At 35.7% G+C, this 22,944-nt stretch overlaps 1 protein-coding gene across 1 annotated transcript; it reads right to left on the bottom strand.

Moving 5' to 3' along the window:
* Window positions 1-1,619: 1,619 nt before the first annotated feature.
* On the bottom strand, window positions 1,620-13,923 carry LOC108665145 (astacin-like metalloendopeptidase). Its single transcript, XM_018151870.2, has 5 exons — window positions 13,761-13,923; window positions 5,508-5,682; window positions 3,499-3,695; window positions 2,592-2,659; window positions 1,620-1,764 (listed from the first exon to the last, which is right to left on the bottom strand). The coding sequence occupies exons 1-5, from the start codon at window positions 13,827-13,829 to the stop codon at window positions 1,620-1,622; spliced, it is 654 nt and encodes a 217-aa protein (XP_018007359.2). The 5' UTR covers window positions 13,830-13,923.
* Window positions 13,924-22,944: the final 9,021 nt, after the last annotated feature.

Here is a 22,944-nt window from a genome sequence, read left to right as displayed (position 1 = left end):
TCCAGTCACAAATAATAATTCTCCGTCATTTGATCCTAATGTTTGACGTATGATAACGTAAGTGCGGCGATGTCCATATTTTATACTTGCAACAGCTTGACTCATCATTGTATGAAGAATGAAGGCATCGTAGGAAACGGGATGACAAATCGTTCATAAATCATTTAAACATCAGGAAGAACCTTGAACATTCATGGACAGACAACCTTGTAAATTCAAATAGATTTTCCACCTATATGTAACAGCCCAATTTTTTTAGAAGAAAATTAATAGATTAAAATCTTGATCACGGCCTGTCTTTCACAAATATTTATGTTATAGTTTATGCAGAAAAATACACGTCGAATGCTGACTTGTATGAGACATAATATAGTCATTTTCATTTTATCAACTACGTCTTGTAAACAATGTGCAAATAAAATTTTGACCGGGATCGACTATAAAATAGAAAGGAACTGTAGAGGAATTTTAACGTATTAACTCATGAGATAGATTTTATTCCTATCAGTTTGAATTTAACGACTTACCTGCAAATGTTTAGACTAAAAAAACGTGGCAATAATTTATACAGTTTGTTGTCAATAAATTAGATGTCCATAAAACAGCGTCATCAAAAGTTATTTAAAAATTAAATTTTTAAATTATTTTAACACAAAATGCATAATTCGATACATTGTTAGGGGATGCATGCCAGAGGCCAGCATTGCCCAAGACCAGCATATCTTTCATCCTCCTTTCCGTGCGTAAGCCTGCTAAAGGGGCAGAGTAGACTAAGAGATTATATGTTAAAAGCCAAAGGTACAAATCCCCTTCATGGAAATTAACCATGAGCTAATGAGAAGTAAGCCAACAATACAATCGCTCTACGCCGTATTTAAAACCGCCCAACAGCTCTATCCCATGCCGTCTAACCTCCTCACGATATTCGGTAAGCAACTCCCTACGCCATACCGCTGTTGATACACAGCCAGCACTCCAGCCCGTCCGTTAGGCGCAGCTGTTTTCCCCCAGCATAACTCTACCTCCACGCATACCCCGTCTCCCCGCCTTTTTTCACTGACTGTCGGACGGCTTTTCTTAGTTTCTGCTCACTTGACTGCATTACGCTATGAAAAGAGGATCTATACGAATTGTAACCTAACCTAATTCGGATAAGAATCAAAGGTCTGCGAGAAAAGCATCGAGTTAGCCATGCGATAATGGTGGAGAGTCGGGGTAAGTGTGGGGGGAAGAAGATGCTTTGGGATAGTAAGGCAGGGAAACAGTGACGCGGAGTTAACGTCTTGCGGAGTAAGTAAGGTGATGACGAATTACCGTTAGGTACAGTTCACATTTGCGGCAATGCAGCGTGGTCAGTGGACACTTAGGATAACAGCATGTTTAAGAAGTGATGGTATGGGTTATAAAGCATTGGAGAACAACGTATTGACCGTTAACTATGTGGAGTAGCAGCTTGTGTGCTGATGCAGTGTTGTTTAAAATTTGTGTGGTGAGATAGGTCAATTGACTACAGCTGCTTTGGTGCCAGGATGACAATATCTATAGCATTTAGATGGTTGATGTTGACTCCAGGGCTGATTTGAGCGTTAATTTGCTGGTATACGGCTGCGCACCCATTGTTAGCATGCACTCACCGCTTCAGATCCAATCATGATCGAGTTGTAGTCGAATGGCACATCAAAAATTTCGGTGCGCTCTATGACATAATAGTTTTTGTCCTCCTTAGGATCGACGTTCTCTTGGTAGATGCGCACGTACTTGTCTCTGTGCAATGGTCGTAATAGTATTGGTTAATGTTCATAATACTGATCATTACTATCATAACCGTGGTAATTTGCGTCCTAACGCTTACCTTCATATATCATGGACACTACGGTTATGATAGCAGTGGTCAGTATAATGGATACAAACATGCACTTGTGAACACGCATAATACTACGGTTATAATAACAATATTCAGTATCATCTATACAAGCATTAAAATGTGAAACGAAATATTCTTCTCTAGTCTAGTTGGGTGCCCAAATAAGCTGGTTGTTCGGCCTTTCTAAAGAGTGTTGGGCAAAAGAGCGATTCCTTTTTTTGAGCCTCATTTGTTGCCGTTCTGCGTATCAGCCGCCACAGTATTGAATCGATGCTCATGAGACATGGCATAGAATAACTATTGATGTCATTATATATTGCTTGAATAAATATTGTACCGCACATAATTCAACTAATCAACTGTTAGGAGGGCTCATATCTAGCCAATGAGTGGGTAAAGTATCACTCTCTTGAAATAATATATATTAATACAATCGGGTAGAATTTAATAATTTTTCTCGAATTCCCATATTAAAGTGCGGCGGGAAGGTGACTTAATTGTTAGGATAATCATAATCTTTTCATTCAAATTTTAGTGAATACGGAGTGCCTTAGAGAGTAAGATGAACTCAATAGCCATCCAGTAAATAAACTATTTATCTTAAATTTAATCAGTAGAGAAATTATGGATTGCGTAAATAAAACTATTTTTCGATATATTTTGAGGAAAAAAATCAATTGCACCACGTTTAAGACACGCGCGAAACATGCCTACAGGCGCACCCCACCTGTCGTTTCGATTTTGTTCGTGCGTGAATCCCAGAGCGTGAGCAAGCTCGTGGAGGAAGCCTTTAGCCTGCAAAAAAACTGAATTAACGTAATTGTAGGTACTTATGCTAAAAATTATCAATATCATATGATATTGATAGGGCAATGTCACGAGAATCCGGCTTGTAGTTCTGGAAAGGAATGTTTAACGTAGTCTCTTCATTCCAAACTAATTAATTGCTAATTGTGTATAATAATCAGGTAATTGATCGCCCCAGATCTTCACTAACGAAGGCAAGGCTTACGATTTGTTTCAACGTTCAAAATTAATACTTGCAAAATTAAAACCAGTAGTTATGAAAGCTTGCCGATATGGCTAATTTGAACGTAAATCTTACGTCCTAGTTAACCCGGAGCAACTATGTATATTCACTCAGAATTTATTTTTATTAAGGGAATGATGATTATTAGGAAGTAATTTTCCCTCCGAATGAATTAATAACTGAATACTGTCAATATAAAAATTATGACTTATGTCCATCGATTTCTTTGGAATTTCGCTAATTTATTAGGTCGGCCTTCTAGATATCCTCAGTTAAATATTTTCCTGGCTTAAGAAGCTCTGTATGTATACCTACTTTACTAACATTATTTAAGTCCCATGTTCTATAAATGAAACCGCTAACAATACTAGGCATTCTAGGTCATGATTAAGTAAACATATAACAGTTCATATTAGAATAAAATATTTATTTGGAAGTGATGTGTGGGCGCTTCTTGTTAAAACACGAGTACTAGCAGGAAAGTATATTAATATTCTTTTTAAAATAAACGGAAAATCAATACTAAGCTCCCGGGTTGAATTTATTTGAATTAGATGTACAGTTTTAATTCTTTTAAATTATAAATCTTAATAAATATTCATACACCACAAGCATCTTCGACGTGTATAACTGTTGGACCGTCAGATACGGCGCCCACGGTGGAGGTGCATTGCTTTTTGAACTTCATGTCAAGGAAGTTGTTTTCCAAAACTTCATTCGGCGCCATCTCGCGGAACCTGATGCAGGTGTCCTTCTCCCATTTCCTCAGGGCGAGCTCCATTATATCCCTGTTCACCCCGACTGTTGGAGGACATAATAGGATAATCATCTCCTTGTTCATCTCGGCTTGTGAAGGACAAAATTGTTCAGTGTTTGGTTAAAAGAAATTTTCAAAATTTGGTTCACATTCCCTTCTTTATTAGTCTGCTTAAATCGCAAGTTTGCCAAAGATTGGAAAGCAAAGAATGACAAAAACATTTCGAAGGCCAGCTTCTCATCCTTTTAAAAATTATGCGATTACAGGTACAATAAACAAACATAGCAGAGCCTATTGAATTTGTTCCACCTTCCATGATATGCATTGTGATTTTTAATTCATTTGTAATGTATTCCATATAATTGGGTTCCAAACCAAGGTAATATTTACTGAATTAAAAAAACTTTTGTCTTAACGATATTTTGAAACATTTAATGAGGTTGATTGTAGGACAATAATTTATTGTCCTTTGCCATACTTTGTGAGCTCATCGGAAACTATGTCCACAAATTTGGAGATCTTATTCATCAATTTTTTCAGAATGATAACTTGCATGTGTTACAGATTAATAATTTCAAAATTTGTTCTTTCTTCCGGTATAAAGATGCCATTACAGCCTAAATAAGATATTTCCTAGTTTATGAGTACAGATGTGCGCGCTGAGCATCGGCGAGCGTTGAATAACATTGCGCAACCTTTAATTTTGGATTGCCGAACAGTGTGACGTAACTAGGTTGGAGAGAAATTTTAAAACTCTTGGTTCCACCTCAAGTGGCCGGGACTTAAGACCTATTTCCTGCCTTAATAATGCCTACGGAATCCACTTGAAATCTTTTTACCTCTTGGAATTGATTAGGAATATGTTTTATGTTCTTGTTCCGTTTTTTTTGAACTCAGGATTTAATCTTTTCCACAGAAACTTACAATTTCTTCATTTATCATGCATGTATTCTCTAAAATATATCATTGATGACATTGATGACGAACCTGGTATCGGAAACGTTTGTGATGAGAAATGGTGAATTTACGATTCATTTTCATTGCCTTAAGTTCATGTTAGATTTGGTTTATCATCACCTTGTTCACCCCGATTTAAAAAAAAACAAAGTTACTTAGTAATCATCTTGTTAGTTTTCATCATTGTTAGTATCATCTCTTGTTACTTAGTAATCATCACGAAATAAGTTATTTGAAACTGTTTTCTTTGTCACCAAACTTAGTCTAGGATGAGCTGGCATTGTGTTTAAATCAAATTTAGGTTTTATTCAATCTTTGGAAATAACCATGAGCGGCAGGTATGGTGTTGGCTCAACTAACCGGTCGAGAAGATACCAAAAAATATCAGAGAGACCTGTTATTATTTTACTCGCTATTGCCAAATTTAAAATCAAGAAATATTCTCAAATATTATTGATAAGCTATTTTCGAATAGGTTAAAAGTTCTATAAGTATTTATCGCATGCTATCGCCTAAAATGGGAATGAAAAATGCGATTTATAAACAGTAAATTTTTGCAATCTAGTTGTCATCGCGTTTTTCACCTATTCCTTTGAGATTAACTTTTGAATGGATGGTCGAATGGCTTATTAAGGAGAAAATCCGCTTATGGATATTAGTAGAATTTTCAAATCTTGCTACGAGCAATTTATGATTACAGAACGCTTACGAATAATTAAAGTACTCGAAACTCATGAAAAAGTGTAGTTTTCGTATGTATATATATATCGTTTAAATTGAGGATTGATGCACAATGGCCAATTGTAAATTCTCATGGGTATTAAGCATTCGCTCTTGGTATCGGGAGAAAACTCGTTATTCCTATCTGTTCTCAATTTGGATGATTGAAATTCCCTTACCTCCATATCGGTAGGGAACTACAACCGTTCCATTTTCTCCAATTGGCCACATGTTTGCAGAGAGGAGCATGTTCCTCTGCATGTTATGTCGACGAAATTCTTGTGGGGAATATTCCACTCCATCCACCACCACGTTCAGGAGACTTCCCCGAGGTGCCCCGTTATTGGCGGGCATCTGCGGGGGAAAATTCGGGCAATGATCATCCAGCAACTTGATTACATGCTTGATGAAGGAGACCATTATACATAAATATACATATATATAATATATAGCTTCGCTATTAACCCGACGTTATTGGTAGTATTGCCGGACGATGGTACATGACCGGACGAAAGTGCGTCCGGTAATTAATAAACAAGCTAATTTCCAGTCATGCCAATTATACGTCCACAAAACGGCACATGAAAAAAACGCTAACATCTAAAGATTAGGGTAAGATTATTGATTAAGTTTCATTGCTAGTGACCTTTCTTTTTAGGCTAAGTCAATCCAAATAAAATTTTTATTTAAATATATATATTTTTTAATTTGAAAGAAATTGCGTGCCAAAACAAAGTTTGGATTTGTCAAATTTTAAATATATATAGCTATAGATTGGAAATACCATGATTACGATTAAATGATATATTCCATTTGCTACTGAATGCATAAAAAACTGTGCTACCTGGATCCAACCTCAGTAGAATTATCAGTGTTATAGAAAAGTTTTTCTCCCACACCTAACCTTAAACGAACAAAGTCGACCAAAGAAAGTGATGTCTCAGAATGGCGTTCATCTTTTCTCCGTCATCAAGTCCCACAATTTAGTGTAAACTAATTACGGCATATTAAGTGGGCGCGAAAATGTCTCACTGTTACCTGAAGTCAGGGAATTTATCTAATTTCGTCTCGATACTGACAGAACTATGTACGTATTTATACATGAACATGATTGATTTTACATACATCGTGGTAATATTGGGGTGAGACAAATTGATGATGGAAAGTGCGATAGGGAAAACTTAACAACAAATTAGTGATTCATTAATGAGAATACACAAAATCATTTGCGTCCTAACGTTATTGAACAAAATTTACTTTTTCTGTTAGAAAAATAAGTATAAATCGATACAATTATGAGTCGACTAACTACTCTACACAAAAAATAATTCCTCATAACCGCTCCTATTTCAATAAAAACTCAAAAATCTGCCTTTTTGCGTTGCTCGACGCACAGATGCTGCCATTGTTAGTCCAACAACATTTATTTAACGCACTCGTTCCAATGATTTTCAAAGCGGAATGACACAAATCTTGTACTTACAAAATTGAATGTATTACTTTCAGTAGGTGATTTTTTAATTTTGCAAGATGGCATGAATGAATCGAATTTTTATTGTTCAGAGGTTCAGAGGTTCAGAGGTTCATTTTTTAGGAAACAATCAATCCATATAATGAACTTAAATATACAAATTTTAACTTTCACACTTACAAACAGCATATGTTGAAAATTAACGCTTCTTTACTATAGAAGTTTTTACAGGACCCTCCACCAAATGTTCAACCTGTGTGGCCTTACATACAGTATACATAAAATAGTATCGCAGGCGAAAAGTTCTGTGCCGACCAAGCGGGTAGAAACATTACAATTTTTTTAACATATTGGTGTCGAGGATTTTGTATCGATTATTACAGTATGACTTTGAAAGAAGAACTCACCGCAAGAACACATGAGCAAATATGCAAAAATAGGTTTAGGAAAATAATGTTTACTGAACAAATCATTTTTGTTCCATTCCCTTGGCGGATTTATCAATAACTCAAAAGCTGTTCAATTTTAAACAGAGTCAATAAATGCTCAGCGGTTGCTTCTCACATTCAGTGAGGCCCGATCTGCGAGATGCAGCTTCTTTCATAGGGAAAAACACACTATCCTGCACGCACACGGACACACACACACACACACACACACACACACACTGCCACATAAAGACTCACACTTCCACACAAAGAAAGGTCCTTTGTTCGGCGATTGGTCTTTTGCCATCTATCCCTCTCGCGGACAAGTGACCATGTATGGTTACTTATTTGAGAGAAATCAAAGCGGTCTTCTAGGTCCTTACTAAGGAGTTTTTTTTGGAGCAGACCTGAAGCGACCATATTTGGTTCTTCTAGAACTGACCCTTTTTTATAACTAGCATAACTTCCACCTGTGCCGGAGAGTTAAAATATGAGCATTTTGGCGGAAGTTATGGCTCGGAAATTTGCAATGAGTTTCATCCCAGGTTTTTAATATGGAAATAGCCATTTTTAGAAAGTTAATTAAAACAAATTGATGATATATCATTTAATTATAGTTAAATCACTATACTTTACATTTTAATATTTAAAGTTAAATTTTATTCATTTTTCAGTCATCATATTGAATAGATTCTTCAACTGCGAAACACAATATAAATTGTCAAAAATTTGCAACTACGTACGGGAGAACATATCCTATAATTGTCCAACATTCTTGTACTGGTTTCTGAAATTTAATTTCATTCTATTTCTGTGATTGGCCATGAAAGGTTTAAGGTGATATACGATCTTTCAGCGCGAAATGTCATGTAAGTTTAGTAGTATTCACCATGTTTGACCGATGAGTCCATTTAATTACAAAATTTCTGCTACTTCCTTCAGTAATGTAGTCGTTACGGATTAAACATAATTATAAATAGAGTAAATATAAATCATTAAACGCTTTGAAACCTAACATAATGTCATTTACATGGTCACAAAGTGTAGGACAAATTAGTCAGTAAATTTAGTTCAGTAATGATTGGTTGTTTTACAAGCGATTGAATCAGTAAAGGGAATTAATCACTGTTTAAAATCCACTGGTGGTAGGTACGATTTGATTTAAAAATTTAATATTTGATTCCAGTGCATGGAAATTCTTTAGAATTCTACCATTTATAGTGTAAACACGTTTCGTCTAGTTTAGTTAATTCTACACTATTAAATGCAAGAACAATGAGAAAGGCAATGTTGATGAGGCGGACCTTACAATTTTTTTATTATTTCTCACTTTTCGTTCAATCAGGGTCGAGAAAGTTTTTTTTTCGTTCAGAGTAGCAAATTTGAGATGATCCAAACACTGTTACCTATAATATATAACATGGTTACCTATATATATAACGCGGTTACCTATAACATATGACATGGTTACCTATTTATAATATATAATATGGTTACATAAAAAAACGTGGTTACCTGTAATATATAACGCGGTTATCTATAACATATAATAACATGGTTACCTATAATATGTAACATGATTACCTATAATATATTACGAGGTTACCTATAACATATAACATGGTTACCTATAATACATTACATGGTTACCTATAATATATAACATGGTTACCTACAATATATAACGCGGTTACCTATAACATATAATATGGTTACCTATTTATAATATATAACATGGTTACCTATAATATATAACGCGGTTACCTATAACATATAACATGGTTACCTACAATATATAACGCGGTTACCTATAATATATAACATGGTTACCTATAATATATAACGCGGTTACCTATAACATATAACATGTTAACTATTTATAATATATAACTTGGTTACCTATAATAAATAACACGGTTACCTATAATATACAGTATAACATGGTTACCTATAATATATAACATGGTTACCTATAATATATAACACGGTTACCTATAATATATAACATGGTTGTCTATAATATTTAAAACGGTTACCTATAATATATAAAATAATTACCTATAATATATGAGGTTTGAGTTAAAGAAGATCAGGATCGCTATGCACCATTCACGAGATGCAACATTCTGGTATACATACCTTAATTTATTCAACTTTTTTAGGTTTGCCATTAAGAAAAATGAAAATTATTTCAGACGTCGAATATTTTTTGCAACCGTACGATTTTGTTGATAAATTTAACATCAGACTTTCGATCAATGAGTTTGCTCATGCAAAAATGTAATAATTTCTGCCCAATATGTATTGTAATTCAAGTTTAAGTTTGACTGAGCGATTATAAGCATATAGCAAACTCTGTTGATCATTAGTACAATGATTTAGGCATTCAGGATATTTCAATTTAATTGATATAGTATTAATGTCACATATTTGCTTAAATCGCAAGTTGACTAAAAATTTAAAAGCGAAGAATAGTCCACAAAAATTCATATCTTTATAGAAAACGTTTCGGAGTCCAGCTCCATCGTCAGTTCATAGAATCTAGAACATACATAGAAAGTCACAAGTTATTACAATTGAAAGCACAGAACACAATTAGAACCTAAATTTACAAGTAATAGGGCATAAAAACCTATCTATTCACAATTTCAAGGGGATAGGAGCTCACAGCTGAATTTAAACTGGGCCTAAGCTTAAAAACTGCTGAATTATAAAAACTATGAATTATATTCTGTGTGACTACATATACATTTTTATATTTTGCGCGCCTCTATATACATTTTTGAACAGATGGTAGAGCTGGTAATCAAAACCTTTTTAATGAAGTGATGTGAAATTACTTGGCTATATAACATGGTTACCTATAATATATAACGCGGTTACCTATATTATATAACATGGTTACCTATAATATATAACGCGGTTACCTATAACATATAACATGGTTAACTATAATATATAACGCGGTTACCTATAACATATAACATGGTTAACTATAATAAATAACACGGTTACCTATAATATACAGTATAACATGGTTACCTATAATATATAACATGGTTACCTATAATATTTAAAACGGTTACCTATAATATATAAAATAATTACCTATAATATATGAGGTTTGAGTTGAAGAAGATCAGGATCGCTATGCACCATTCACGAGATGCAACATTCTGGTATACATACCTTAACTTATTTACCTTTTTTAGGTTTGCCATTAAGTAATAGAAAAATAGTTGATCATTAGTACAATGATTTAGGCATTCAGGATATTTCAATTTAATTGATATGAATTATATTCTGTGTGACTACATATACATTTTTATATTTTGCGCGCCTCTATATACATTTTTGAACAGATGGTAGAGCTGGTAATCAAAACCTTTTTAATGAAGTGATGTGAAATTACTTGGCGTTTATAGGGGTTCTGAATTTTTATTCGGTTAATTCAATTCAATACATCATTAAATGTGTACTAGATACTCTGGCATCCACCCATGATACTAGAAGGTTTCTAGAAGCTAGAGTCTAGGCCTCCTCGACACTTGACAATGTACGCCTACAATGGATATATGTTTGCGAAGCCTAAATACAAGGACAAAGAGCTCAGATCTGATGAACACTTGCGACATGACTCACACAAAGAAAAGTATGAGACATGTTGCTTCTTCATAAGTCATGTTTAATATAAAAATTTTAATAAATATGATCACAAAACAGAGAAAAACTGTATCAGAAAAATAAAAAATTAATGTTAAGGATGCAGAGCAATATCGCTGCATGGAGACAGTGAAGTTTCACGTCGTTAGCCTCAGTTTCCGCAGGTGGCCCGGTATCAGGAATAATTGCCTAGTGTTTAACAGAAATAAATATAAAATCTAGAAAAGAAATGGCAGCACCAGGTCTTTTCGAATGGTTTCTTGTGTGTACTACATCGCAAATGTTTAACATTGTTCTACGCATCTCTTTGAAATTTCGTGTATAACTTCGTCACACAGATGCCCTGTTTTTTCCAGCACGAAGATCTCGAATAAAAGCTACACAGCTGCGTAGAACAATGTTAAACATTTGCGATGTAGTACACACAAGAAACCATTCGAAAAGACCTGGTGCGGCCATTTCTTTTCTAGATTTTATATTTATTTCTGTTAAACACTAGGCAATTATTCCTGATACCGGGCCACCTGCGGAAACTGAGGCTAACGACGTGAAACTTCACTGTCTCCATGCAGCGATATTGCTCAGCATCCTTAACATTAATTTTTTATTTTTCTGATACAGTTTTTCTCTGTTTTGTGATCATATTTATTAAAATTTTAATGATAAACATGACTTAAAAAATTAAAAATATCGAAAGTATATTAGTCAGATTTACCAGCTTTGCAAGAATCTGAAGAGGTGATATGTCAGCTGGCTTCTAAAACCATGTAAATTTTTTTTACGCAAATATAAAATCATTTCCACCGGCCGGTTTCATTTCAGATTTATGTCACAAATTAATTATCATTCAAATCCCTTACATCAAATATCCGTTCTTAAAGTTAAAATGAGATTTATTCATCTCACTGTACAACGATTACCTGAAAAAATTGCAGGTATTACGATTTTTTGCGAAAAATATAATCAAAATACTTATTCATAAATGAAGCATCAATAAATTAATTACACTGCGCGCCATCTTCCTAGAATTACACACGGGATTATTTCTAATGGTTTTCTTATTTATTGCCCATCAAAGCATTTAGATTTGTTATAAAGTCTGGCCATTGAGGACAACTAATTAATAACGTTATTTATGTTGTTTAAATTATTTTAATAATAAATTAATTGAATGCAAAATGAAATTAATTGATTTTAATATTAAACAATATAATAAATTCAATAAATTTATTAAATAATAAATCAAGTAACCAATAGACTATAATTTTATGTATTTTATAATGAAAATAAATAATTTATGTAATTAATTATTTACTTAATTTCATGATTTACTTTTGAAAATGATTAGTTTTAGTAATTATTAGATCGATTATTACAGATCGAGGAAGAGTGCGTCTCGGACAAATTTACGGCCGGACTCGCGGCCGGACAGCGGCCGGTCTCCCAAATCCAGTGAGTAAAGAATATCTCATAAATTAATGAAGGTAGCTCGATAAAACTTGGTAAACGTATTCATTAGCACGTAACGGTGATGTTTAGCTCTTGAAAATTTTTGGAATTTCACCTTCATTCGTGAGTTATATGGCGATAAGTGCCGAAATTCGCAGTGAGCAAGAAATTTCTTCTAAATTACTGTACAGATTTGAACGAAACTTTGAATATACAAAACTAACTTTCCAACGGTGATGTTTAGCTCGTAGCAATTTTTTAGATTTTGCTTTCGTTTGCGAGTTATACGGATATACGGAGAAATGACCGGCATTTCCCAGGCCGATTGTTAAACTCGCATTGACCAAGAGTCGTATACGTAAAGCCATTTAACACGCAAACGAATGCAAAATCGAAAAAAAAATTCACGAGCTAAACATCACCGTTAGGAGGTAAGGTATTCACATTCGAAGTTCCGTTCAAATTTGTTCAGTATTTTAGGAAAAATTTCTTGCTCACTGCGAATTTAAGCACGTATTGCTGTTCAAATCCCGAATGTAGGAAAATGAAATAAAAGATCGCAAACGAAGGCAAAATCTAAACAATTTTCACGAGCTAAACATCACCGTTACGTCCTAATGAATACGTGTACCAAGTTTTATTGAGCTACGTTCACTACTTTGGGAGATATTGCTTGCTCAGTGAATTTGGAGATTTGCTGCGAGACCGGCCGCAAGTCCGGCTGTAAATTTGTCCGAGACTTAGGAAGGGTCTATGCAGCGTTGTTGTTGCGGTATGGGAGCTGTTTTTTATGCTCATGTTAAGCTTTATTGTATAAATCGTTATATGTTTTTTTCGAATTTCATTATGTCCTCGAAGCAGAAATGACGTTGTTGATTGCTAACTCATTCCTTTGATAACTCATTCTGCTCAAATCGGATGGAGTCACATATTAATAATACTCCACTCTTCATTAGGATACCGTGGTATTGTTTTCTCTTTAATTCTTTCCACCCAATTTTTTCTATTCGGTTTTAGAAGCTAGACTCTTTTTAATTCTGGTTTAGAGATCATCGTTCATTGGAAGATCGTGAATAAAATTTCTTAATCCTCATAATCATTTACACATTAGCAGTAGAGCTTGAGATTCATCTCAACTCCTATTGATATATATATTTGTACAGATTAGAGGTATATTATTCTTTTCAGCTTGTAGGTAAATCCACAACTATCATAATGTATAAAACATGGGACTCATAGTTTTAATCCGTTGGCCAACTAATCACTAAGTTAATGGTCAAGTAATCATAACATTAATCTACAAAATATCGGAAAATTGAGTTTGCCATCATCCGAAAAATCGAGTTCGCACATACATCGGTCAAACATTTACATACACTGTATATCCAAATAATAATATAACACAACAAAGAAATACTCACAGCGACAACACAAGAAGCGATAACCATAAAGGCCAGGTTCAGGACAACAATATTAACTGAACACCCCATTTCTGTTCTCTTTACCCTACCGATTTTGTCTAGTATTCAATATTTTAGCAATTCTGAACGCAAGAAATCAAATCACAGCGCGTGCTTCGCCTGCTCAGTGAAGCACTAGTGAAGTGCTGCGCGCGGAGCAGCTTCTTTTATGGGGAAATTTTGTGCTGCACAGAAAATGTGTTCAAGTTTGTACAAGTTGGGGCACATGTACACTGCAAACATTACAGGCGCACTCCGAGACATGAGTGGGTCATATTGTCCAAATATCAACGCATTTTCTTACCCATACCACGGGCAGAGAGAAAAAGTATCACTGGCACGCCACTACTGAGCAAAGCTGGGTCCGGATAACCCACTCAAGTGCTAAAATCGCTTCGCTTTTTGAACGAAGTTTCACGTACTTCTCTGAGTGAGATATGAGCTCTTTGTTCCGTGATGTTTGTAGCGTGCAAATAACGCGGCGTGGGCGGGTGGCAGATCTGCTAAATGCAACCGTGACATTCATGTACAATATTCATCCGTGACATTCATGTACATCCGCGACATTCATATACATTCATCCATGGCATTCATGCACAGTACATTTTTCATAAGTGACATTCATGTACATTCATCCATGATGTTGGCTTTACAATGAAACATATGGAAGACTTTTGTGGGAGATCATCTAATCATCTGACTTATCCGTAATATGGTACACCGCGTAATCGCTCTACCAGCTCGCTGATTTTTACTATAATTGTCACTGCAAGCTGGGATCGAACCAACAACTCACTGCTCCAATCATGGTACTCTGCACTGTAACCACTTGCCCACCCTTCCGAGTGGTTAGGGAATACAATATTCAAAAATTGTTATTTTTTCCTCAGAATAATCGCTATGTTTGTTCGTGACTGTTATATCAATCTACGAATACAAGCCACGTATTTGAGTACCAGTCTATAGAAATTAAATGTATTTTATAATGATATCGCAGGCTAACTTAAGAAAGAGATTTTCGTATAATGATGCATACATATATATATAAGTTAGCTTGGTTTGTATTTTCAAAGGATTTGGGACACCTTAGTACCAATTCCAATTTGGTACACCGGCGAAATTCTGAGCCTGGTCCCAATTTTGAGTCTGGGACTAAATTCTAAGTCTGGGCCCCAATTCTAAGTCTGGGCCCCAATCCTGAGTCTGGGCCCCAATACGGAGTCTGGGTCCCAATTCTGAGTGTGGGCCTCAACAACACCTACGATGAAAGCCAACAGCAGATCTATTTTTGTGTTCCATCAATACTTTGGTGAGTTCAGCTGTGCCGAGTTAAACATTCGCTGCAAATAAAAACGAAATCATATGAAGAAAAAGAGTTCTTCCAACTCTTTGTTAAATTCCTCCTATACATCGGTCACACATAAGCCATGTATTTTCCGATACTAATTTAAAGAAAAAGGAGCGACACAGCTGCATAGGGTAACATGGGGCAACGGGACCACTTCTTGTCATGGCGGGTTTCCCGCTTTTCCCATGGCGGGTTCCCGCTAAGTATGGTAGATTTTGGGCTGTGTTCTCTACCGCCGGTCGACATTTTCACTGGGCCGAGGTGCATGTCTCTACGTTTTGTTGAGAATTTGCGTTGATAAGTTACTCGCAAATAACTGTTTTTGCCCAGTTAAAAATTTATTTGCTGCTAAATAAAACTGTTTTCGATTACTGTATATGAAGCTTTTGAAATTATTGTGAATTATATTTTGGAAGTATTATTTATAGGAATAATTTTAAGTTCAAGTTTAGACAATACAAGCCACGTATAGCTTTTATAATAAAATGTTGACGCGAAATAAATTGAAATGAAACCTAGTTGGGCAACGGGCCTACGCGTGTCACGGGGCAAAGCGCCCATGCGCCCAACACCAAAGAGCCAAAAATTGATGAGTTTTTTAAGGTGTTGGCTGAAATTACGACTAAGTACGAATTCCCTGCACATAATATCTGGATTATGGACGAAACTGGAACGCAATTTTTTCTGATCAAGTAAATATATTTTTTTCTAGTCAATGATACATTTTTTCATGTCATGGATTAATTTTTAATGGCAAGGATATATTTTTCAAGTCATGGATATATATTTTTATGTCATGGAAATATTTTTTTACGTCATTGATAGATTTTTTAAGCCAACAATTTATGTTTTTTTCAAGTTAAGGATATGATTTTTTTTAAGTTTTTATATACGAATGAATGAAATATTTTTTGTTACACTTTTCTTTTTTGAACTGTAAGTGCTGTTTTATCATTTTTAAACAAAAAATATGCAATTGAGGTAAAGGGGCTCGCCCCAAGCCCATGGTCTCATTGCCCTATGGGTGGGGCAATGGGCCCATTGTGACACTTTTTACAAAATAGTGTTTAATAAAAAATAAATAACTCTATAGGCGTGTAATTCACATCATACATTCCTCATTAGTTTTACTTTTAAACAAAACAAAGGACTACCCCGCATCACTTAAAACTTCATCCAAAATTTAATTTAAAAAAGGGGGGCTGCTGCCCCATGTTACCCTAACTATTATCAGATTGATTACGAGTCTGCACACAAGTCAATGGTGATGATATACGCTCGGTAAAGTGCAATGTAGTGGCATGAGTTTGTGAAGGATTGCAAGGCAAGAAACCAAACGCGTTGTTTTCTTATCAATTGTCGTATTGATTTTCCCTTTNCTAACTATTATCAGATTGATTACGAGTCTGCACACAAGTCAATGGTGATGATATACGCTCGGTAAAGTGCAATGTAGTGGCATGAGTTTGTGAAGGATTGCAAGGCAAGAAACCAAACGCGTTGTTTTCTTATCAATTGTCGTATTGATTTTCCCTTTATAAATTACTTTGTTTTTAATCACATGTTTTCGGAAAAATTTCCATAGTTATCTTAATCCTAGAATTTTAAAATCACAAATAAAAATGATTCCAATAGCATTAATATTTTAATTTAAAAATAGTCAGAATACAACGATTAATAATTTTATACAATTGCTGACAGAAAATTGTTAATATAAGGGGTGCTGTAAAACGCGCGGTTAACTCTCGTCACGCCATGTAGATCGAGGACGGCAGCTCCGCGTCCAAGTGACGCGCCAGGACAACTTCACGTCAACGCGGTTGTGTTTGGAATTGGTTACATTAGACTTCGTCTGCCTACGGACACGTTGTATTAACATAAGACACTCGCGTCTGTACACATGTTCAACTGGTCCTTTATTAAGTGGAGGCTACATGTTACCATCTGTAAAATGTTGTCACAATGCTGTTAAAAATATCGGTCAATTCTTTAGATGACATTGGTAAGGTCGAAAGGCATATTTCAGGAAGGAGTTTTAGTTTTAATGAAGACGTTTCGAATTCAATAAATGTTCATTTTCAAGCTACAAAAATCATTGAATTCTCTGTGAAATCTCGAGACGACTTTTTGGAGATCCTCCGCGCTGCACGCCCATCTGGCCTTCTTGCGTCACTTGATGTCACCAGCCTCTTCACCAACGTCCCAACTGAAGAAACATTAAAAATCATTGCGAAGCACGTATAATCTCATTAAACTTGACTGCTCCACCGATACCCAAGAAATTTTCCTCGATATCCTTCGACTCAGCACTTATGATTCACCTTTCCGGGCTCCCGACAACAAAATTTACCGAAAAATCAACGGCGTAGACATGGGCAGTCAGCTTGGTCCTACTTTACTTAATACTATATGTGCAAAATTTAAAATCGAGTACTTTCAGATGAACAGATCAGGCCCGAATTGTACTGCAGGTATGTCTATGATATCTTCGTTGTCGTTCGAGACGAGGAACAGCTGAGGAATCTACAAATGACCTTTAAAAATAATTCTAACTTGAAGCTTATGTACGAACTTGGACATAATAATTATTGTACTTTGTCTTTTCAGTTGTATTCGTACAGGCTGAAATGAATATAATTCGTTCGTCACAAAAGTATTCATGGAAAACAACAGATGTCGGACGGGTCCTAAACGCCCCTCTCAAATGCCCCGAGCGCTGCAAAAGAAGCACAATACGTGCTCTCATCCAGTGTATACGGTGCTGGAAGAATGCACCATGCAGCGTCGTCATGCGATGCCCCGACGCCAAAAGACTCGCGATAGCTGAGGCCCTCATCATTAAGGATAGGACTCCAGCCATCAACCTTCAAACAATTGGATTTTACAGCCTCCTGAGACCGTTTTCGGACTAATTTTTGGTGCATTAATTCTTGATCATCTTCATGTTTACATGATTTTGTACTTATGTCGATCCAAATTTTATCACCCAATGCGACTTATAACTTGATAATGAATGATTGATGCATTCGAAACTTTGTTAACCAAATAAAAATGTCCATCGTTACCCTGATTTTTGATTTATCAATGCAAATGAAAAATATTGTCCGATTTATTGAAAAAATTAATAAGAAAATAGTTCATATAACAAATTCTCTGGTCTTCAATGAAACCTGTTTTTATCGTATATTAGTATGTTATATCATGAATATAATTCTTGTAAATATAGGACAAGACGTACTCTATTATCCTTTGAGCTAGGCCTTTAGTCTGTCTGTTATGAACGTTCCTTGGATGAACTCGTTTCTCTGCCCTGTCTCTGCATGGTGCCTTCAGTGGTCCGCGCGGCTTAGTACTTGTAGATTAATCCAGAATTTTACGCCCTGTATATGCGAGTTCCAAACAATCGGTCTACGGAAAAATAGCGAAACACTTGAGTCATATCTAGGTAATGCTCCATATTTTCTTTTCCGACCAATGTCAGCTGCGTACTTTCATCATTATTGCAAATTATGCAACTGAAATTTGAGTAACATCAGTTCATTCAACTGACGATCAAAATTATGTGTAATCAAAGCTCAAATCTGTGTAAACTTTTAACCTGGTCGTTGCTGCGCTTATTTTGATAAGGACGGACTGCGGTCGGCGCCAGTCTGACTGGTACAGCGCACCACAAAGCTCACTCAGAAAATAATGGGTAATATTGTCCAAATAGTGACACGTTCTTGTCGACAGCTCAAGCAGAGAGCGCACGTGTAGCACTGATACGCACTTTTGTCGGGCCTAACTTAATCAGAATGACCTACAAAAGGACGAAAAAAATTCATCACTACTTGGACAAAGTTTCAAAGTCATTTCTGAGAGCGTAACATCGCTCATCTGTATTGAATACTTCTAGCTTAATTAATGTAGAATTTGAGATATAGAAGCAAAACTTGAATAAAGACGTAAGATATCTACGTTCGATGACACAAAGAATGTTCCCACAGCTCAGAAAGTTCTTTGATTAAGCGTTCAACTTGAGGGAGGCGAGCCTGCCGCGGCCTCGGTTAACTTATCACTTTTTTCTAATTCTGCTCAACTTTTAGTAGTACTTCATTACTATTGACGGAACAAAATATAAGTTGAATCCAAAAATACCCTAATGAACGGCATGTTTTCCCACATCTAGCATGCATTGGTGTTCTTTAATATATATATGAAACATTCGACTCTAATAATCGTGAGCGAAATCATCACTTGACCAATTCGCCTTGACAGGTGAAGGAGGTTTGCACGTTTGTAGGATAATGCAAGTCGGACATCAATTACCATCGGTTGAATGAAATTATGAAATTTGCTTCATCATTTAATTAATAAATATTCTACAGAAAATCGCCGAATTTAGTTTTATTGCAATTTAGCGCTTGAATTAATGTGATAAGTGGATCCATTTTGGCTACGACGCTTGAAATCCCGTTACCTCAATACCAAGGCCAGTATTTCTGCCTAATTTTGAGATATAAGGAGCGGGGATGCATAAATTAATGATTGTATAGCATTGACATATTATGGAGACCATGTGTACTCGACTGTCTATAAAACTTTATAAATCGTTCATGGTTGTTCACCTTACAAATTATTCACATAGATGAGAAAAATAGATTTAAATCCTAACAACAAATTCTTTTGCCTTTATCACCATCTTAATTGCATCTCTTTATGTATGAAAACTGCTAAATAAATAATCTATGGGACATTTTTCAACAATTCCAAGACACTTTTTGTTTAATCATACGTGTTTAAAAATCGATCACTAATTTAAATAATAATAACAGTATAAGTTGCCAGCCTCCCGTTATGACTTACGCACAAGTATACATCACGAACGCAATCATCAGGATTACAATGAGCCTAGTGATCAAAAACTGTAACATATTAAACTGATAAAAGTATTTACTATAATACCATTGGGAAATAATAATCATTTAACCTGATGAATTTATCAACCATTAACTTAACAAGATGAATTTTATTATGCTATTGATATTTATTCATAGAGGAATATTTCATCATCAATGTATAAATTCGTCCATTTTATGCATTCTCTTTCATTAAGTAAGAAATAATATATGTATGCAAATCATTTTTCGGCTCGCTTTACATTCCGGTAAAACATTAAATAAACTCAACATTCATTGCTAACGAATTTAAGCGGCAAAACTAATGGAAAATCAAACGACAACAACAGTGGCAATCTTCCCACCCAGCACAATGGAGTTTAGCAATTGGTCGTCAAGATCAATATACAATATTCGATGCATAATACAATGACATGGGATTTGAAATTGTAAGGGATACAATTAGACCTTGGATCGAGTTCGGCAATTTTCATGAATTATGCCAATTAAATAAGTTATAAAATCCCACTGAGGAAGAACTGCACCCTAGATTCAGCAGTATCTCACTTCAAGTGGCATTCGTAGCTCCAAACAGTCGTCAAAAGCGCTGCTCGCATCATCTAATGTGAGTTTAAAGTGAACTGCTTCATTAGCCGAAATCTGAGAATAGGATTTTGATGCGGTAATCCCACGTGTACATTTATTTCTGTAGTGGTGAATTTGCTGGGTACACTCGCGTATTCCAATCATCGTTAAAGTCATCATCACGATAATATCAATATTGGGACGATTGATGAGTTTCACTTGGTTGCATGGTATCATAGGTTTTCGCGGACCCATTAGCTGTTTGCCCTGCGGGTTTCGGTGACGTGCAGCCAAATTTCGCGGCTGTTGAAACAAGGCAAAGTTAAGGTGGTGCATGCACGAAAAAAACATTGTATAAAGGAAAGAAGGCAGCATTCTTACGCTAAAGAATCATTTTGTATTTGCACAATGCACATGATGAAACTCGATAACCATTCTTGCTGATTGCACGTGAATGTTGAAACATAATTTGGACGCATAATTTGGACCAATAGCATGTATTCGAGGTCACAGTAAGACGTTAGAGACTCACCGAGTTCCTTTGCCTTCCCTCTCAGATTTGTGAGGTCAAGAGACGTCGCTAAGTAAAGGTTGAGGCTCCTCGCGTCACCGCACCAAGGGTAGCAACTCCCTCAGAGGTGCCCACGCAACCGTTGAAGTCTATCATTTTCACCCTGTCCATATGTAAGCACCGTAATACAACCTTCACCCTGTCCATATGTAAGCACTGTAATACAACCATCACCCTGTCCATATGTAAGCACTGTAATACATCCATCACCCTGTCCATATGTAAGCACCGTAATACAACCATCACCCTGGCCATATGTAAGCACAGCAATACATCCATCACCCTGTCCATATGTAAGCACCGTAATACAACCATCACCCTGTCCATATGTAAGCACAGCAATACAACCATCACCATGTCCATATGTAAGCACAGTAATACAACCTTCACCCTGTCCATATGTAAGCACTGTAATACAACCTTCACACTGTCCATATTTAAGCACCGTAATATCAAAACAATGAGTTTTGGTTTGGTTATTGAGATACTTCAATTACTTAATATTAATTATTTGAAGTATCAATAATTGAAGATGCAGTAGACAATAATTGAATAATTTTATAAAATAATTATCAATTATATTGTAATAATTAATATTTTCAATTAATACTTGAAAATATTTGTACTGAATTATTTTAGATCAATAAACAAACCTGCAGACGTGGGGACGCCTCATCCTGCTGATCAGGCATGACATTATAAAGCAAGCGGTTATTGTGACTATGCCGGTTTCCCAAAGTTTGTTCAGCGAACAATACATAGTATTGATGCGCAAATGGGAGATGAGCGCTAATAAAATCTCTCAACTCGTTGTCCTTCAAGTAAAAATGTTTTGAATTATTCAAGCTGTCTTTGTTGCCATTATATACAAGTGTGTTGACTGACGCCGAGTGTGTGGCAAAGTGAAGTTCGTAGCTAATACCATAGTTAGAGCTATTTTTCTCATTTTTTGTTCAGGAATCGCTGACATATTGCGAATATAACAGTCGATTATGTTGCAGTAAAGTAGCAAGCAACAGAAAATATTTTCGAACAATAGCAGTAGAGGCGACGATGCTGATGGTGCGATCCTGTCACTGCTGGGAGCGTTGCCCGCATTGACAATCGTGCTAGCGACGTTCCTTTATCTTATGCGCCGTGGAGGTTTTATGAATGTTGCTCTCCAGGAATTGGGGGATGACTGTTATATTCGTTTATTCATAGAAACATTAGTTTGCTGACATCGGAAGTTACCCAGGAGTTTTGAAAAACAACAACTAAATTCATTATGTCTGCACTGAAAATGTTTTGAATGCCATTTACATCATTAGTTCACGAATAAAAATTCGATTCATAATAGAAAGAAACACCAAAACATTTATACACTTGCATTTTTTCAGATTTTGAACAGATGATGGAGCTAGTATCCGAAACGTTTCAAATGAAAATATGGCGAATTATATCTTCATAATAAAGACAACCTAGCATATTTTATCATTAAACAGCATGCCAGGTACAGTTAACCACTTAAGTTTATTCATGTTAAATTATTGTGCGGCAAGTTGCTCATCCATGAGTGCGGGACTCGCGCGGTCACTCGCATTATGCGGCGCTGTTGAGCGAGCAACTCAATGGCCGTCACTGCGGCGTCATCGGCCGGCATCGTTTCTTTATTTTTTTCATCGATCTCACCATTAACTAACTGAATTAAATATTATAACTCGTGAGATGAAAACCTCTGCTAGATGACATCACCACTTCTGAAGTTGAAGAAACCCGTGCACA

Source organism: Hyalella azteca, unplaced genomic scaffold (assembly GCF_000764305.2).
Source record: "Hyalella azteca isolate HAZT.00-mixed unplaced genomic scaffold, Hazt_2.0.2 contig2295, whole genome shotgun sequence".
Classification (NCBI taxonomy): Eukaryota; Metazoa; Arthropoda; class Malacostraca; order Amphipoda; family Hyalellidae; genus Hyalella; species Hyalella azteca.
The sequence above is the reverse complement of the archived record's forward strand: the minus strand, read 5'-3'. Positions and strand labels throughout refer to the sequence as shown.